This window comes from Leuresthes tenuis, unplaced genomic scaffold, assembly GCF_036924035.1.
Source record: "Leuresthes tenuis unplaced genomic scaffold, fLeuTen1.0.hap1 SCAF_14, whole genome shotgun sequence".
NCBI lineage: Eukaryota > Metazoa > Chordata > Actinopteri > Atheriniformes > Atherinopsidae > Leuresthes > Leuresthes tenuis.
The window spans coordinates 24,404,778-24,419,414 of NW_027325368.1; the positions used below are offsets into that span (position 1 = coordinate 24,404,778).

General features: G+C 39.4%; 2 protein-coding genes across 3 annotated transcripts; one reads left to right on the plus strand and one right to left on the minus strand.

The window, feature by feature from the left end:
- The first annotated feature begins 83 nt into the window (after window positions 1-83).
- Window positions 84-6,273, plus strand: cmpk (cytidylate kinase). Its single transcript, XM_072364125.1, has 6 exons — window positions 84-327; window positions 1,726-1,872; window positions 2,541-2,693; window positions 2,815-2,891; window positions 3,119-3,215; window positions 5,689-6,273. The coding sequence occupies exons 1-6, from the start codon at window positions 184-186 to the stop codon at window positions 5,728-5,730; spliced, it is 660 nt and encodes a 219-aa protein (XP_072220226.1). The 5' UTR covers window positions 84-183; the 3' UTR covers window positions 5,731-6,273.
- A 2,248-nt stretch (window positions 6,274-8,521) lies between these two features.
- Window positions 8,522-14,421, minus strand: bcl6ab (BCL6A transcription repressor b). Of its 2 annotated transcripts, none has more exons than XM_072363898.1 (9): window positions 14,345-14,421; window positions 12,276-12,447; window positions 11,882-12,103; window positions 10,977-11,792; window positions 10,733-10,836; window positions 10,472-10,636; window positions 10,254-10,384; window positions 10,024-10,161; window positions 8,522-9,869 (listed from the first exon to the last, which is right to left on the minus strand). In XM_072363898.1, the coding sequence occupies exons 1-9, from the start codon at window positions 14,373-14,375 to the stop codon at window positions 9,726-9,728; spliced, it is 1,923 nt and encodes a 640-aa protein (XP_072219999.1). In that variant the 5' UTR covers window positions 14,376-14,421; the 3' UTR covers window positions 8,522-9,725. The 2 variants fall into 2 exon arrangements, with proteins under 2 accessions (XP_072219999.1, XP_072219998.1); XM_072363897.1 differs by having other exon boundaries at window positions 10,733-10,860.
- Between the last annotated feature and the right edge of the window lie 216 nt (window positions 14,422-14,637).

A 14,637-nucleotide genomic window follows, 5' to 3' on the forward strand; every position in this document is an offset into this window, starting at 1 on the left:
TCTGCATTGAAAAAAAATAACAAGTGCACGCGGGCGTGGTTACGGACCTGCATCACGTCTATGCTAAACCTCATTGGTAGCTAAAGTCAATAGCGGAAGTGGTGTCGTTTGGCCCATCGACGGACACTGACACTCATTCACCGGTCATCACGGCGATTTGTAGTTCGCTCCCAGTGATAGTTTATGTTCGGCCGTTTGTTGGGTAACGTGTCTCATAGGGTGCCGAGCTGCTTGAACCAGGTGTTGCTGACCATGAAGCCGCAGGTTGTGTTCGTTCTGGGCGGGCCTGGCGCCGGCAAAGGGACCCAGTGCTCCAAAATCGTGGAGGTACGAGAGGAAAGACAATGAAAAATGCCAGCTTTCGTGGTCAGAATTGAGCTTATCGTGGAGAAAATTGTGTTCAGTGGAATTCTGAATGTTCTCGCCTACTGCTTACATTATTATTAAGATATAATTACTACATTTCATTAACTTCCGGTTGTCCTCTAAAAAACAACCTGTATGTTAGCTAGCCAGCTAGCTAGTTAGCACACAAGATATACAGCTATGTACTTATAAACAATCTAGAACTATTTTACAGGAGCCACAAAGGGCCACTTTAATAGTTTTTTTAATCCTCTGACTCCCCAGCATTGCTTCCTGATAAGGATAAGAGGAAATATCGTTTATCTCCCAGTTTTATTATGTGCTAACGCGTGAATAAAATGGGTAATTCAATTTTATTTGTGAACTTGAACAAACCAAGCCAGCAGGATATACCATATTGACTTTTCTTCCATGTTATGTCCCTATCATTGGCTTATCTATGCAGATGGAGTTATGTAATGGTGAGACCAAGTCTGGAGTGCCCCATTACCTTTGATCAAACAATCACATGTTGATGAGATGGGGAGCTGGTTCACCTGATAATTCTCATTTCAGTATATATAATTCACCTAAACATAGCCTGTAGTACAAAAACGTGTCTTCACAATTACCCCTCTGGACTTACCGCCGTGACATTTTTGCTGGTTAGGTCTGTTTAGGAGTTTTTGATGTAAAAATACGAAGTCATCAAGTGTTCACGGATTTTCTGCTGTTCCTCGCTTTCTATGTTGCCATTAGTCATAAGCCTAAAGTAAGGTATGTCTATGAACTGGGTACATCTAAAGAACATGTCTGAGTTCTTAGTGTATGTCAGATATCTTATTTGTATAGTAAGTGGTTCCAATGGTAAAGATGTTGTGTCAACTTTTCTTTCATGCATCATTTATTTGTTCACTGGGGATAGTCGTAGAGGAGTGTTGAACAAGTCATTAAAGCAGTTTAAAAAGCGTGAACTTTACAGCAGGATGCCGTTTTGATGTTTGTATGAAAGTTGAATTCTTTAAAGCTCATGCTGCTCATGCTCTGTTGGGGCATGAATAGATGTGTTTTCTCTGTATGTGTGCGTGTGTGTGTTTGTTAGGGAGAACTCTTATGAGAGAGACTTCTTTCCTCAGATGTTACTGGGTGTTGGCTGCCACGCTTCAAGTGCAGTGGTTAGACCTGAATGACAGATGGGCATAGAGACTTCTTTCATTTCAGTACTCAAGGGCCAACTCTTTTCCAGCCTGTGAGGGAGAAGGATCCATCCTATCAAGAGGAATTCTGTTGATTATTTGCCTTCTTTGGGATACTATTTTCAACAGAAATGTGTAATATGAAAATATGAATGGTTTGTGTGTGTATGTGATTCTTTCTCAGAGCTACAACTACACTCATTTGTCAGCTGGGGATTTGCTTAGGGCAGAGCGAGCTAGAGAAGGGTCAGAAAGTGGACAGCTCATTGACAACTTCATCAAAGAAGGTAAAATCGTCCCAGTGGAGATCACCATCAACTTACTCAGGAAGGTATGTATAAGATATGAGAGACTTTAAATCTGTTTGGGGTTTGCCTTGCAACAAGAAAATCCTCATGTGTGATTCAGAGCCTGTTAATATTCGCAGGACTTAACAAATACAAATATTATTTAGTTTACGAGTTCTCTGTGAATAACAGTGATAACAATAGATAAATCTCAGCCTTTTTGTTTTGTACTTAAACACCCAAGTGGATTTGTAATTACGGGATATTAAACGGTTATTCAACGCAATGTTTGAATTGAATTAAATGCACAAAGCATTTGCTTTCTCTGGGTTCTGGGACTGAGAGGATTTAGTGTTTCTTTCTGTTTGATAAAGTTTGGACAAAACTGTTTTGAGGTTTGAAGTAATGCTCAATTAACCAAAATGATTTTACGTGTGCTCACTCAGATGATCTCTGATAATAGTGCACAATGCTACACTCGCACAAGAGCTAGCTAAGAGGCTATGATTAATCTGTAGTACTTGTTTGGAAATCTGTCATGTGTTTTGAAACTATCTGAAGAAACAATTCAGAGCTATTCTTTAGGACTTCACCTTTTTTATTACTTTGTCTCCTACAATCAAGGATGTTTTTAATGCAAATCTTGAATATTTTTTATTAGGATCTTATTTGTTGTAACAGTTTTCATTTTTACTTTTTTGTGCTTTATTAGGCCATTGATGAGACTATGCAGAAAGATGAGAAAAAGTTCAGATTCCTTATAGACGGTTTCCCCCGCAATGAGGACAACCTTCAGGGGTGGACCCGAGTCATGGATGACAAAGCAGATGTCAAGTTTGTGCTTTTCTTTGACTGTGGCAATGAGGTACGTCATAGAAAACTGAAGAGCTTTAAGCTCTCCGGCTGTTTTTAGTTCCATGCTGTACCGAGCAGATACCCTCTGAGCCGTTTTAAACTAAGGACATGGGCTTCTTTTTTGTGCACAGGTTTGCATCAACAGATGTCTAGAAAGAGGGAAGAGCAGCGGACGCACAGATGACAACAGGGAGAGCTTGGAGAAAAGGTGCGGGTCACTTGTGCCTTTAGACTTTATAAGCATTGCACATAAATTTTAAAATGTTTAGATTTATTTCTGTTCTTCAACAAGCATGCCTGATCAGTATAGATTTCTCTGACCCATTTAAGTGACTGCTGGATACCTGCTCATGTGTTTTTGACCTAATTTGTGTCTCCTCTGAGTCCCCTGTGTCGTCCGACCCCAATAACCAGTCACATTTCTCTCGTATGCAGAATCCAAACCTACCTGCAGTCTACACGACCAATCATTGAACTATATGAGAAACATGGCAAAGTGCGCACTATAGACGCCTCTCGTTGTGTGGATGAGGTGAGTAAATGAGTTTTCTTAAAGAAAATGTCCATAAAGGACACAAATAATTTTAAGGAAAGGAAGCAGGACCAATGATGTTGACATTGTCCAAAGCTCAGAGTGATAGTCTGAGAAAAGTGTTAATCAAGGCAAACGAGCTGCACTGGAGATTTTATAGTCATAAAATTCGTCTGCCTTACTTTGCCATGTACACCGAAGCAAAGGACAAAGTAATGATTAACATGCAATTATAACCAATAAGGATTTTCCCCAATAATAAACATTTTACTTGCTGAACTTTAGAAGTGTGCTGTGGTAAAGTAAATGTGTGAATGCTGGCAGTGTATTTCTGAGTTCTGGCAAGCCAAAAAACCCTGTCACACACACACACACATTCTGCTTTCCATTAATCTGGTGGCAACTGAACATGTTGATGTCAAGTGTAAATGAGCCTCCTGGTGCTTCCGTAACATTCTGAGATGATGATCTGACTAGGTCAGACTGAGGAACATATCCGTATCACTTCCAACACAGAGTGTGAATCGCTTCAGTTACATTAACATTAAGAGACAGGCCCACACAGCAGCAGTAAGTTAATTTGACATATGATCAGCTGTTCAGTAGAGACCGACCGGTTGCGATGTTAAATAAAGAGATAAAAGCTCTGTTCAATCTTTCCTTCTCTGTGGTTTCATCTACAGTAATGATCTGCAGCAGTAAATCATGTCTCAGCGTCTAAGATAAACGTGTGAGCGAAAACTCTGATGTGTAGCTGAAGCTTCTGCTCTGTCTGACCATATTTCAGTGTATTCAACTGTCTTAACTTAACACAATCCTTTTGTTTGATGGGAATTCTTGTGGCAAAGTGAAAAAGTCACTTTTGAAGGACAGAGTTTTGGGTGATGCTGCAGCGTGTCTTCTAACAACCCTCAAAGGTGTCCTCAAATGAACCAAACGTAATATTTTCACAGTAACAACTACAACGTTACTGTGGTGCAATTATTCCCTAACGACTCAAACACTGTCTCTTACACAAGCTTTCAATGGCAGAAGAGGGATATTTTCAGCTGCTTCCATCTACTGCTGCTATGTTTCGTTCAAACTGGGTGCTTAGGTGACACGACATGTTGTCAGAAAACTCATGTAGACTATTATAATATAGCCATCGAATCTTAGTCTACACACTGGCGATTAGCAAACGTTGCACACTCACAGTAAGCACTTTTACATGACACTTGGAAAAAAAAAAAGTATTTGTATTAGTTGGACCAAAATTGGACTTTTAAGATTTATATAAACTATTAATTCGACTGAAATCATTCAAAATCAAGCTTCTCCAAACTGGACTAACAAATGCACATGCTCCAAAGTTCCACCTTTTTGCATCTTTTTGTAAAAAGTGTAAGTTTATCTTAATTAGGGCTGAATGATATTAGGAAAATATGTGATATGCAATAAAAAAGTTGAAAAGTGTTATTAAAAAGAAACACTAGGGATATATAGACAAATGATTCAATATATGGTGCCAATCCCATGTGTATCAATAGGGCTGCATTCCATTTTGCAACTGTGCATGGCAGTTCATTTGACTAAAGAACACGCACGAAAGCAAAACTTCCTCAAAACAGAATGCAGCCCTTATTGATACACCTGCACTTGTCCCATTTGATGTTAAAATGTCTTTGGGATATTGATATGGCACATGTTCATACTGCAGTAACCACACATTTTCAATATATTGTGCAGCCCTAATATTATTACAGTTTAATTTCCAAGAAAGCTGCTCTCATTCACATATAGAGAATGTCTTGAACATTTTCCCAAACAGTCTACAGTGTAACCGTGTCAGACATACTTCCATTAGTTATTCAGTTCCACTCCTGTGGATGCAAACTGTTAGACGGCTCAGAGCTCGACTCATCTGTGTGTGCAACCGTACTGAGTCTCATTGACATGTCTGAATGAAGAGAAAGAAGAAGTAATGGAGAAGTGATGAATGTGTGAATGACTGAATAACATTATCTTAACAGACTAGTGAAGCAGTTAATGTTATGTGCCCCTTGTGTGAAAAGGCCTATGAATATGGACTAAGCTTGGATTAGGATAAGCACCACATGGCGGCGCATCAGCAATGCTCTCACTGAAAACTTCTGGCCTGTTGTGGGTATAAAACAGTGTACTTTGCTGTTTATTTATTTCTAAACAAGAAGCTCTTTTACTTGCCAGGATTAACAGTTTCATAGGTTGTTATGATGCAGAGGATCAATCCCCGAAATATCCATGGCCTTGCAGGAATGTGTTTGAACTTTAATTTCACAATGAGATCACATTCCCATGGTAAATGGAGAGAAAGTCCACAGTTCAACCAACCTACCCCTCAAACCTTTTCAAGGCGAATGGCATCTCTTTAAAAGACTGATGAAGCCATTAATGATGACATATATCTTGCGCAAAAAGGGCTAAAGTAAGCTCACCTTTTGTTCTTTTCCAGGTGTTTGCTGATGTGAAAGCCATCCTCGACAAAGAAGGTTGAGTGTCTCCAACTGCCAGCAACACTCATTTACATTTTAGTTTTTATTTTATCAACCGCAAGTATACTATAATACATGTAATTGTCAATTTGTATGAATTTTTATGTTGGTTACTTTTTTGATTCCCATGTATTTTGTAAATGCTACACTGTTTTGTGTGTACATGACGCGTGTTGGTATGAATGAGAGGTTGAGATGCTCAGCAGCTACTTGTAATCAACGGGATCTTCTTCAGAAGAGCTTGCATTTCTTTGTCTTCATCATAGTCTGAGGCCTTTGCGTTGGAATTTAATGTATTATTGGCTTAGGGAGACTCCTCGTCTGTCAAAGACACTTAAAGTACTGGATGTGAAGGAAATTATATGTATCACTAATGTCTTCAGAGTAAGTATCATGTGATGAGAAGCAGCCCTCATGCTTCAGACCAAATAGTTGTGACCTGGTGACAAGGACCGAATTAAGTCTTTTCTGAACAACCAATAACTTGTCTGGCATCCAATAAAATCAATGCAACACCCGTCTCAAGTTTAATGGACAGCATTACAGAGGCTTGACTAGTGTCTTTGTTATGTGAGTGGTCACACATGTGTTTGTGATACATTTGAAGATAAATGTGTACAGCAGCTTAGTGTGCTTCATCCCAGCTCTGACATCTGGGACAAGTTCTAAAGAATATGAAGGTAAAAGTGAACATTTAGTTAAATGTTTCTGTTTTTGAAGATATCCAAGGTGATTAAGACTTATATCGTGAAACCTAATAAAACATTTAACAAAGACGCATAGCTTTAAGTCCATACTAGTTTTCAACCTGATCATCCAGCAGGGGGCCTACCTAATTATACTGTATGTTTGGGTTACAAATCAAGAAATTGACACAAAAAGTGAAAATAAATTAAGAATTTAAAGATGGTTCATGCATCCGTGTGCTACTTCTATTTTTTTATTGAGTCAAGGTGTAGTATTTGTGTTTATCTTTGATAGCTTGAAATATGCAAGTAATGTGCAAAAGTCTTGAGTAATCCCTCATTACTTCATAATTTGCTCCCAAGGTCCCAGACTTTCTTATGATCTTTTCAAGTGGTCTTGAGGCATAGTGCTAAAAGTTTTCTGAAGCCTTTTTTTGTTAAACGACTCAAACACTGTCTCTTAAACAAGCTTTCAATGGCAGAAGAGGGATATTTTCAGCTGCTTCCATCTACTGCTGCTATGTTTCGTTCAAACTGGGTGCTTAGGTGACGCGACATGTTGTCAGAAAACTCATGTAGACTATTATAATATAGCCATCGAATCTTAGTCTACACACTGGCGATTAGCAAACGTTGCACACTCACAGTAAGCACTTTTACATGACACTTGGAAAAAAAAAAAGTATTTGTATTAGTTGGACCAAAATTGGACTTTTAAGATTTATAAACAATTAATTCAACTGAAATCATTCAAAATCAAGCTTCTCCAAACTGGACTAACAAATGCACATGCTCCAAAGTTCCACCTTTTTGCATCTTTTTGTAAAAAGTGTAAGTTTATCTTAATTAGGGCTGAATGATATTAGGAAAATATGTGATATGCAATAAAAAGTTGAAAAGTGTTATTAAAAAAAACACAAGGAAGGGATATATAGACAAATGATTCAATATATGGTGCCAATCCCATGTGTATCAATAGGGCTGCATTCCATTTTGCAACTGTGCATGGCAATTCATTTGACTATAGAACACGCACGAAAGCAAAACTTCCTCAAAACAGAATGCAGCCCTTATTGATACACCTGCACTTGTCCCATTTGATGTTAAAATGTCTTTGGGATATTGATATGGCACGATAAGCTACTTAACAGTAAGGTAGAATTAATTTAAACATAAAATATACTACTGAATACATATATATATATATATATATATTCTGAATATATTATATATTACTGAATATAAGTGATGAACCAGTGTTGTCTGTCAAGTTTGCAAAGAACCAATTTTGTGTCTTAAGGCACTTTGTTACCAGCAGCCTGTCATAGAGACACAGTTTGTTACCATTATTCTATGGAAAATGTTGAATATAACACAGTATGGCAGACATGAAATTAATTAATTAATAGAATCAATCTTGCACCAAGAAGGTGATTCCCAGAGAGCTTGTAACTGAAGACTTGGCATATCACAGCATGGTGTGCATTGTGTTCTTGAAGTATTGAGAAAACGGGGCAAGTGGAGGACAAAAGCAGTAGACCTAAATATATATATATATGTGTGTGTGTACATGTAGAACCTAAGAGATGCGTATGATCTTTCAGTTCCTCCATCAACTGTTCATTGAAGCATCATCAGAAATGGGCTCCTCCCCAGAACCTGGACCCCCACATTATTGAATCAGTGTGGGATCATCTTTACAGAAAACAGAACAAAAGGCAGCCAACATCCAAAGAAGAGTTTTGGAATGTCTTTCAAAGAAGCCTGGAGAACTATTCCTGAAGACTGCTTAAAGAAATGACTGAAAGCTTGTCTAAGAGGGTTCAGTCTGTGTTGAGGAATAAAGTACTCAGACCAAATATTGACTTTCAAGCTTGTTATAAATGTACAAACTCTGTTTTTGCCTTAAATACTGTACCACCATATATTTTTGTGGATCTTTCCATAAATCGCTGCACCCATTTCCTGTTTCCCTGGAATTGTTTATAGAAATAAAGGGTGGCACAAACCTTTTGCAGAGTGCAGTCCAACTTTGCTTTTTTTTCTAGAGACATAGAAAACCATATGGTACAAACCAGCTTATGTGACAATAATAAAATCAAGCAACTTATACATTTTACAATACACATTTTACTTTTTGATATGCATATAAATATATTTGATATATATATATACACATATATACATACACAATCTGTCGTTACAAAGATGTTTGCTTACATATCAATAATATTCCTGAGTGTTTTTAGCTTGAGGCCTGCTGTCTGTACTTATAAAGAGCTTCACACATCAGATTATGAGTTTCCAAACCAATCGTACCTTGACATGCATACTCATTGACGTACAACAGTGCCAAGTACCACCGGAGAAACACATCATAAAAGCAGTAAGTAACAACCAGGGCTTTCATAATGTCTCAATTAAAATGCATTAATCGTCAGATTGGGAACATAACCAGTAGAAAAGGGTTGAATGTAATAAATGTGCTGTGTAAAAAAAAAGATACCTCAGGAAAAATGGATAACTGCATGTCAGCACCACATGTCAGAAGAAAGAGCACAGGAGGTACAAATATAAATTAACACAAGTGCTGGGAATGGGGTTTAACAAACTGTTGAGAACTTTCTAAATGGAAATACTTGAATGAAAAGCATAAACTTATATAATTACAGCATCATGAGTATGTGCAAAATGCCAACATCCACCTCGAAATTTTTGAAAAAGGAAAATATATACAATACATCTACAATTTCTTGAAAGTCTGTACAAATAACAGTGCGTACCACAAACTGTGACACAGCAAAATAATAAGCTCTTTTGTTACAGACAGTGAAGCCTACTACATGTAAGAAAATGTACTTTATGTAAATATATTTGTACTCTGCCAGCAGATGGCAATCTGAAAATATATATTATCTTATTTACAAAAACAGCCTTTTTTTCATTAGAAAAAACTGCAAATAACTGCATAGAACCACATTGCTGGCAACTTCATGCCACTATGTGAAACAAGTATGTAGCAGTGACTCTCAAAATGAACGGCAAAGAGTGCTATCATCATGTTGAGTTATCTGCAAAACCAAGAAATAACTATCTAAATTCACATTCAAGATGTACATTCTATTGTTAAACATTCCAAAATGAAAGCATGAACTACAGTCTTTAAAACATCAAAGAGCTTACTTTAAGTAACATGCATCATTTACAAGTACGTAGAAGGCAAACATATATAAACATTTTTGTTGTTTTGGTAAAATAAACTCTTTTTGTGAAAGATGAACTCCAATGTCAGCGGCAGGTATGCATCGGGCTCAACAGGCGTTCACCAGGTCTGTGACCATGTTGCTGGGAGACCTGCGATACTGAGCCTTGGTGTTAGTGACCGCGCCGTGCTTCTGTCGGAGATGAAGCCTAAGCTGACTCTTGTGCCTGAAGTGGAGGTCACATTTTTCACACTGAAGAAAAGGGCAAAAAAAATGGTTAATAGCACCTTTAGATTACCACTCTGGACTTAAAACTATTGATATATAGATCACATGGGGGAAAGGGATTACTCTCCTTTTAGACAAGAGACACGGATAAGGAGAGGAGACTACGTAGGAAGCTTACATGATAAGGCTTTTCTCCAGTGTGAATGCGCATGTGGCTCTTAAGTGTCTGAAGGTGGCGGAAGTGTGTTCCACAGATCTCACATGGGTACGGTTTCTCTCCTGTGTGAATCAGCACATGTGCACGGAGGTGGGCCACCTGGAGGAAAATGGAAAAAATCGTTAACTACGTTCAAATACAAGTAACAGTTTTTTTTTAGTTTTTTTTTTAGATTTCTTTCTCCTTCTTACTTGGACAAATCGGGAGCCGCATGTCTCACACTTGTATGGCTTTTCTCCAGAGTGAATACGGGTATGGGTCTTGAGGTTGGCTGGTCGATTGAACTGAGCACCGCAAATGTTACAGTGGTATGGCTTTGCACCTGGAAGTTAACAGAAGAAGGTTGAGCAATTAATAATTCATCCACTAGCTCCACTTGCTGATGCTTTGAACACCTGAGCAAACTTACCAGTATGGACAGTCTTGTGGCTGGCCAGGTTGCCTTTGTAGCGGAAAGCTGCCTGACAGCAGTCACACTTATATGGCTTGTCACTGTGGATCTGAACCATGTGCTCTTTCAGGGAATCTTCATCTGTGAACTTGGAGTCGCATCCGTTGCAGAAGTAATTATTTTCTTCAGGGCGAGGTAAGGAAAAGAAATAATGTACATTTACTATATTGTAAAACCTTAACATAAGCATATAGTATGGATCTTGGGGAGGCCACTTACCACAGCTGGAGGGGGAATAATCTGTGTGTAGCTTTGAAGTGTCGTCCCTGCTGTATGAGTCAGGTGAGAGGTGACCGACTTCCATACACTGAGGGCTTTCACAGCTGCAGGAGGAGCATCTTTGAGGGCTACCCTCAGGAGGAAAACCGTACAGTTCATTCATTCAGGTAAGCTTTTATCTCATTGACAAATTAACATTTTGTGCTAATTTATCATTAATTATGCCAGTGAGTTGTAGTTTTACCTGATGTTACTGCAGCTGTGGACACTGTGAGGCAAAGGTGTTTCCTCCTTGTGTTCGCTGGCTCCTTCCTCTGACTGGAGCTCATTGTGTGCACCCGCTGCACCACTCCTGGAGGGGCTCAGTGAGGGGGACGACGCTCCGACATCAGCGCTGTCTCCCTGTACGTCCTTTCCATTCTCACCAGGGGTTTGGTTCATTACAATAAACTTGTACTTCTTCCAGTTGCGGGCCCTGGCGTCTTTGGAGCAGTCTGTGGGCTGTTTGTGGCTCATGCTTGCATTTATGCTGCTGCTGGACTCTGTGGGCGAGTTTGGCTGGCAGTCAGATCTGAGTGGGCTTTGAGGGCTACAAATGACACCTTTGCTGTAGCCTGGGGACAATCTCAAACAGCTGGTTTGTGGGTGATGAAAGTTGTCTTCCTCCATGGGAGCAGCAGGGCTTTGAAAACTTCCATGGGCTACCAGCGGTCTGATGATAGTGGAGGGGAAAGGGGAGTGGGATAGGACAGAGTGTGAGATGCTGGTTGAGGACTCGAGATGAGCCATGCTGGGCAAGCATCTGATCTTAAGAGAACCTTCTCGCTTCCCAGCAGGGACACAGAGGTCACCATAGACATGATAGGAGCCAGAGGTGTTGATCCCCCTGAAAACATTGGGGATAAAAGCCCTGCACTCCTCCAGAGGGGAAATGCTCGATGAGTGGTCATTTCTAAAGTCTGGCTCTTTCTCTTTAGCAGGCCTTGAAACAGAGATTTCATCAGCCAGATTTACTGAGTTGTCCTGTACCTCTTTGATGTGCATGTCCAGGGGCTGATTCCTGTGGAAACAAAGTCAAATTCAAGTCAGATTTCCTTAGTTTTTACAGACTATTATGTCTGTCTCTTTATGTTCTCTATTTTTCTTTACCTGGATTTGATGAATCTGTGGCAGGTGTCAGCTACATGTTCCATCTGGAGGTACATGGCTGTATTCAGGGTGGCCAAGACCACACTGTCATTAAGGTTCAGGAATGAGGTGTACATGAAGTCCAACAGGAGAGAGAAACCTTTGGAGTCCACTTTGGGGTCCAAGCTGATGGCACTAAGGTTCGCGTTCTCAGGTTGCATGAACACGGAATAGAAGAAGCCACTGTGGAAAGATAGAAACAAAGATGATTATCATTGACAAATAACAATCATTGATCAGTCTTATTTAGAAAGCTGCAAATGAAAAGCAAAAGTATACTAATCTCCTTAAGACAATAGAGTCTTAAATAAATTGATGTCGCTGAACTTTTAACAAATATCATGATAATTAATACCTGCAGGCCACTAGGATGGCCCTGTGAGCATGAAACTGCTGTCCGTCCACCTGTATGGTAACATCAGTCAGGAGGTTCCTGCTGCGCAGGCGGTTAAAGTTGAGCAGGACGTCGCCTGCATGGCGTGTGAACTGAATGCAGCCATCCGCAGTCATGGCCATGCTGTCGCAATCTGTGCAAGAAAAATATAGAGATGTCATCTTCAATGACATACTCAAGAAATCATCTAAGGTAGTGTACATACTCACACAAAAATAAGCTAAATGAAAACAATATATCAGTTTTAGTTACGTTAATTCAACATTTATTGATGACATATACAGTAAATATACAGGAACTATAGCACTACAGGTAGTGCTGTGGACAATATGTAGGACTGTGAATGCCTAGCATTTCATGTGTACTCAACATCACCGTACTTCACTTTATGCTAATCCTGATACTGCTTTTTGCTTTTTATTGATGTTTGCCTTTGATGCAAGTGCTACTGAGTCCACAAATTTCCTTCAGACCCATTAAAGTATCTGTCTGTCTATCATTTATTAAACTAAACAGCCCTAAAAAACAAATTCCAGCCAAATTGCCCTCCAAGACAAGAATAACCAAACTAAATGGCTAGTAAGGAATTGCAAGTACTCATACAGATCATTATTTTCTGAAAAAAAAAAACACAGTTTACACGTCATCACTCTTACTACTGACAAATACAAGCCACCAGCCTCAAAGGCTTTAAATCAAAACATTGAAACAAACAAGTGTTTTGACGGCGTTTAAAACAGAAGGTGGCGCCACTGCACAGGAAAAGGAAGGAGAAAGCTCACCAACCTTCCATAGGCTTGCCTCTTATCTATCTTATCGGGACTTAATGACGGTGTAGTACACAGGATTGTAACCTTACATTCTGAAAACACTCACTTGATCAGTGGACCTACATCTGCATAACCTACAAGCTTTAATGCAATTTTTAGGCTCTAACAAATCAATACCACAGGTAGAACAGTCATTATAAACATGCAAAACCTAAGTTGGCAACATTATTACGGGTTTTAAAAAGTCTGAACAGCATCTTCCGTCCGCAGTTGTACACAAAGAGTGCACACAAACAAGACCCAAGAGTCTGCTGGCAGCCTGCAGTTTGTAAGCGTGTTTGACATTGAGCACATTCCGTCCTGCCTGCTCAGATTATCTTGCCAGTACACCGAGAGGTTTCCTGTTTCCCCATAAAAGTGGAAGTCTTCTTGCTTATCCCATTAACATTTGCTTCCCTCTTGCTTAACCAATCACTTGAGTTATTTCTAAACCTGGAAATATTAGATTATACGTAGACGGCATGATTTGCAGGATGTGATTTCAAGGAGTGGTTAGAGCTCTTGCTCTAACTTGGTCTGCGAGTTAAGCCACAGCGCAGGCAAGCACAAGTCCTGTCAAGTTAACAAACACTATCAAAGCAGTTTAGGCGCTGTCTCCGAATTTAAGTGTGTGTGTAAGTGTTTACAATAGTTGCTGCGGCCAAAATAGACCGTGAAAAGTCGGCGTTGAAACGTTTGGTCAAATTAAAAAACATTTAAGTCGATATGAGAAATGCGCAGAGGACATTTGCCGTGACTGAACCAAACAAGAAGGTCCTGTTGCGCCACCATTGAACGTCGCATGGCCTCAAACTTGTGAAATGGTGTATCAACTATAACGGCCAAAGTAAATGACAGACTTACATTGAGCTACAGCTAATAACAGCTGACTAGACTAAAGATTAACGTCGCAAAAACAGCAGAATGTACTTATACGAAATCTTTAAGGATCGATTTCATGTACAATTGCAAAATCCACAAGGTCTAAAACACCCAAACATTACTTCATGGTCAAATACAGTCAAAGGCAATGCGGCTGTCAAAATTAAACGCCATGGTTCAAACATAGCAGTTGACTTTTAGCAAAGGAGTTTACAAAATATACGAAATATAAGGAAAGAATCCAGTCCAGAGGCAGCTGGAGCCGATGTGTGACCATCTGTAACTTTACAACACATCTGACCTAATGATGAGAAAATAGGAAAGAGAAAAAAAAGTCACCTTGTAAAAGTTTCCTCGAAACTCTGTGCATCACCAGTTCTGAGAATCCAGTTCTAAGAAACACAGCAGCTCAATTCTCGGAATTTCAACAGAAGACCGTACCATCTGCTCCACTGCGGGGGAGCTCCTCGACACCGTTTTCTTATTCCCGCCGCAGCGCCCTCAGTTTTAAGAAGCATAAAACGTAGATGCTCTCTAAAGATGTATATTAAAATATATGTGTCTGTTTAGTATGAGATATATGAAAAATTAAGCGTGCAACTTGTATTCCTTAAGAGTCAACTAATCTCCCC

Bases quoted from the DNA above. Each gene is read 5' to 3' on its own strand.
- cmpk (XM_072364125.1), top strand. From the start codon at position 184: ATGTTCGGCCGTTTGTTGGGTAACGTGTCTCATAGGGTGCCGAGCTGC. The intron at 1,873-2,540 runs GTATGTATAAGA...GTGCTTTATTAG, and splicing joins CCATCAACTTACTCAGGAAG to GCCATTGATGAGACTATGCA. The intron at 2,694-2,814 runs GTACGTCATAGA...TTTTGTGCACAG, and splicing joins TCTTTGACTGTGGCAATGAG to GTTTGCATCAACAGATGTCT.
- bcl6ab (XM_072363897.1), bottom strand. From the start codon at position 14,375: ATGCACAGAGTTTCGAGGAAACTTTTACAAG. The intron at 12,104-12,275 runs GTATTAATTATC...ATCTTTCCACAG, and splicing joins GCCATCCTAGTGGCCTGCAG to TGGCTTCTTCTATTCCGTGT. The intron at 10,861-10,976 runs GTAAAACTACAA...TCCTGAGGGTAG, and splicing joins CACAGCTGCAGTAACATCAG to CCCTCAAAGATGCTCCTCCT.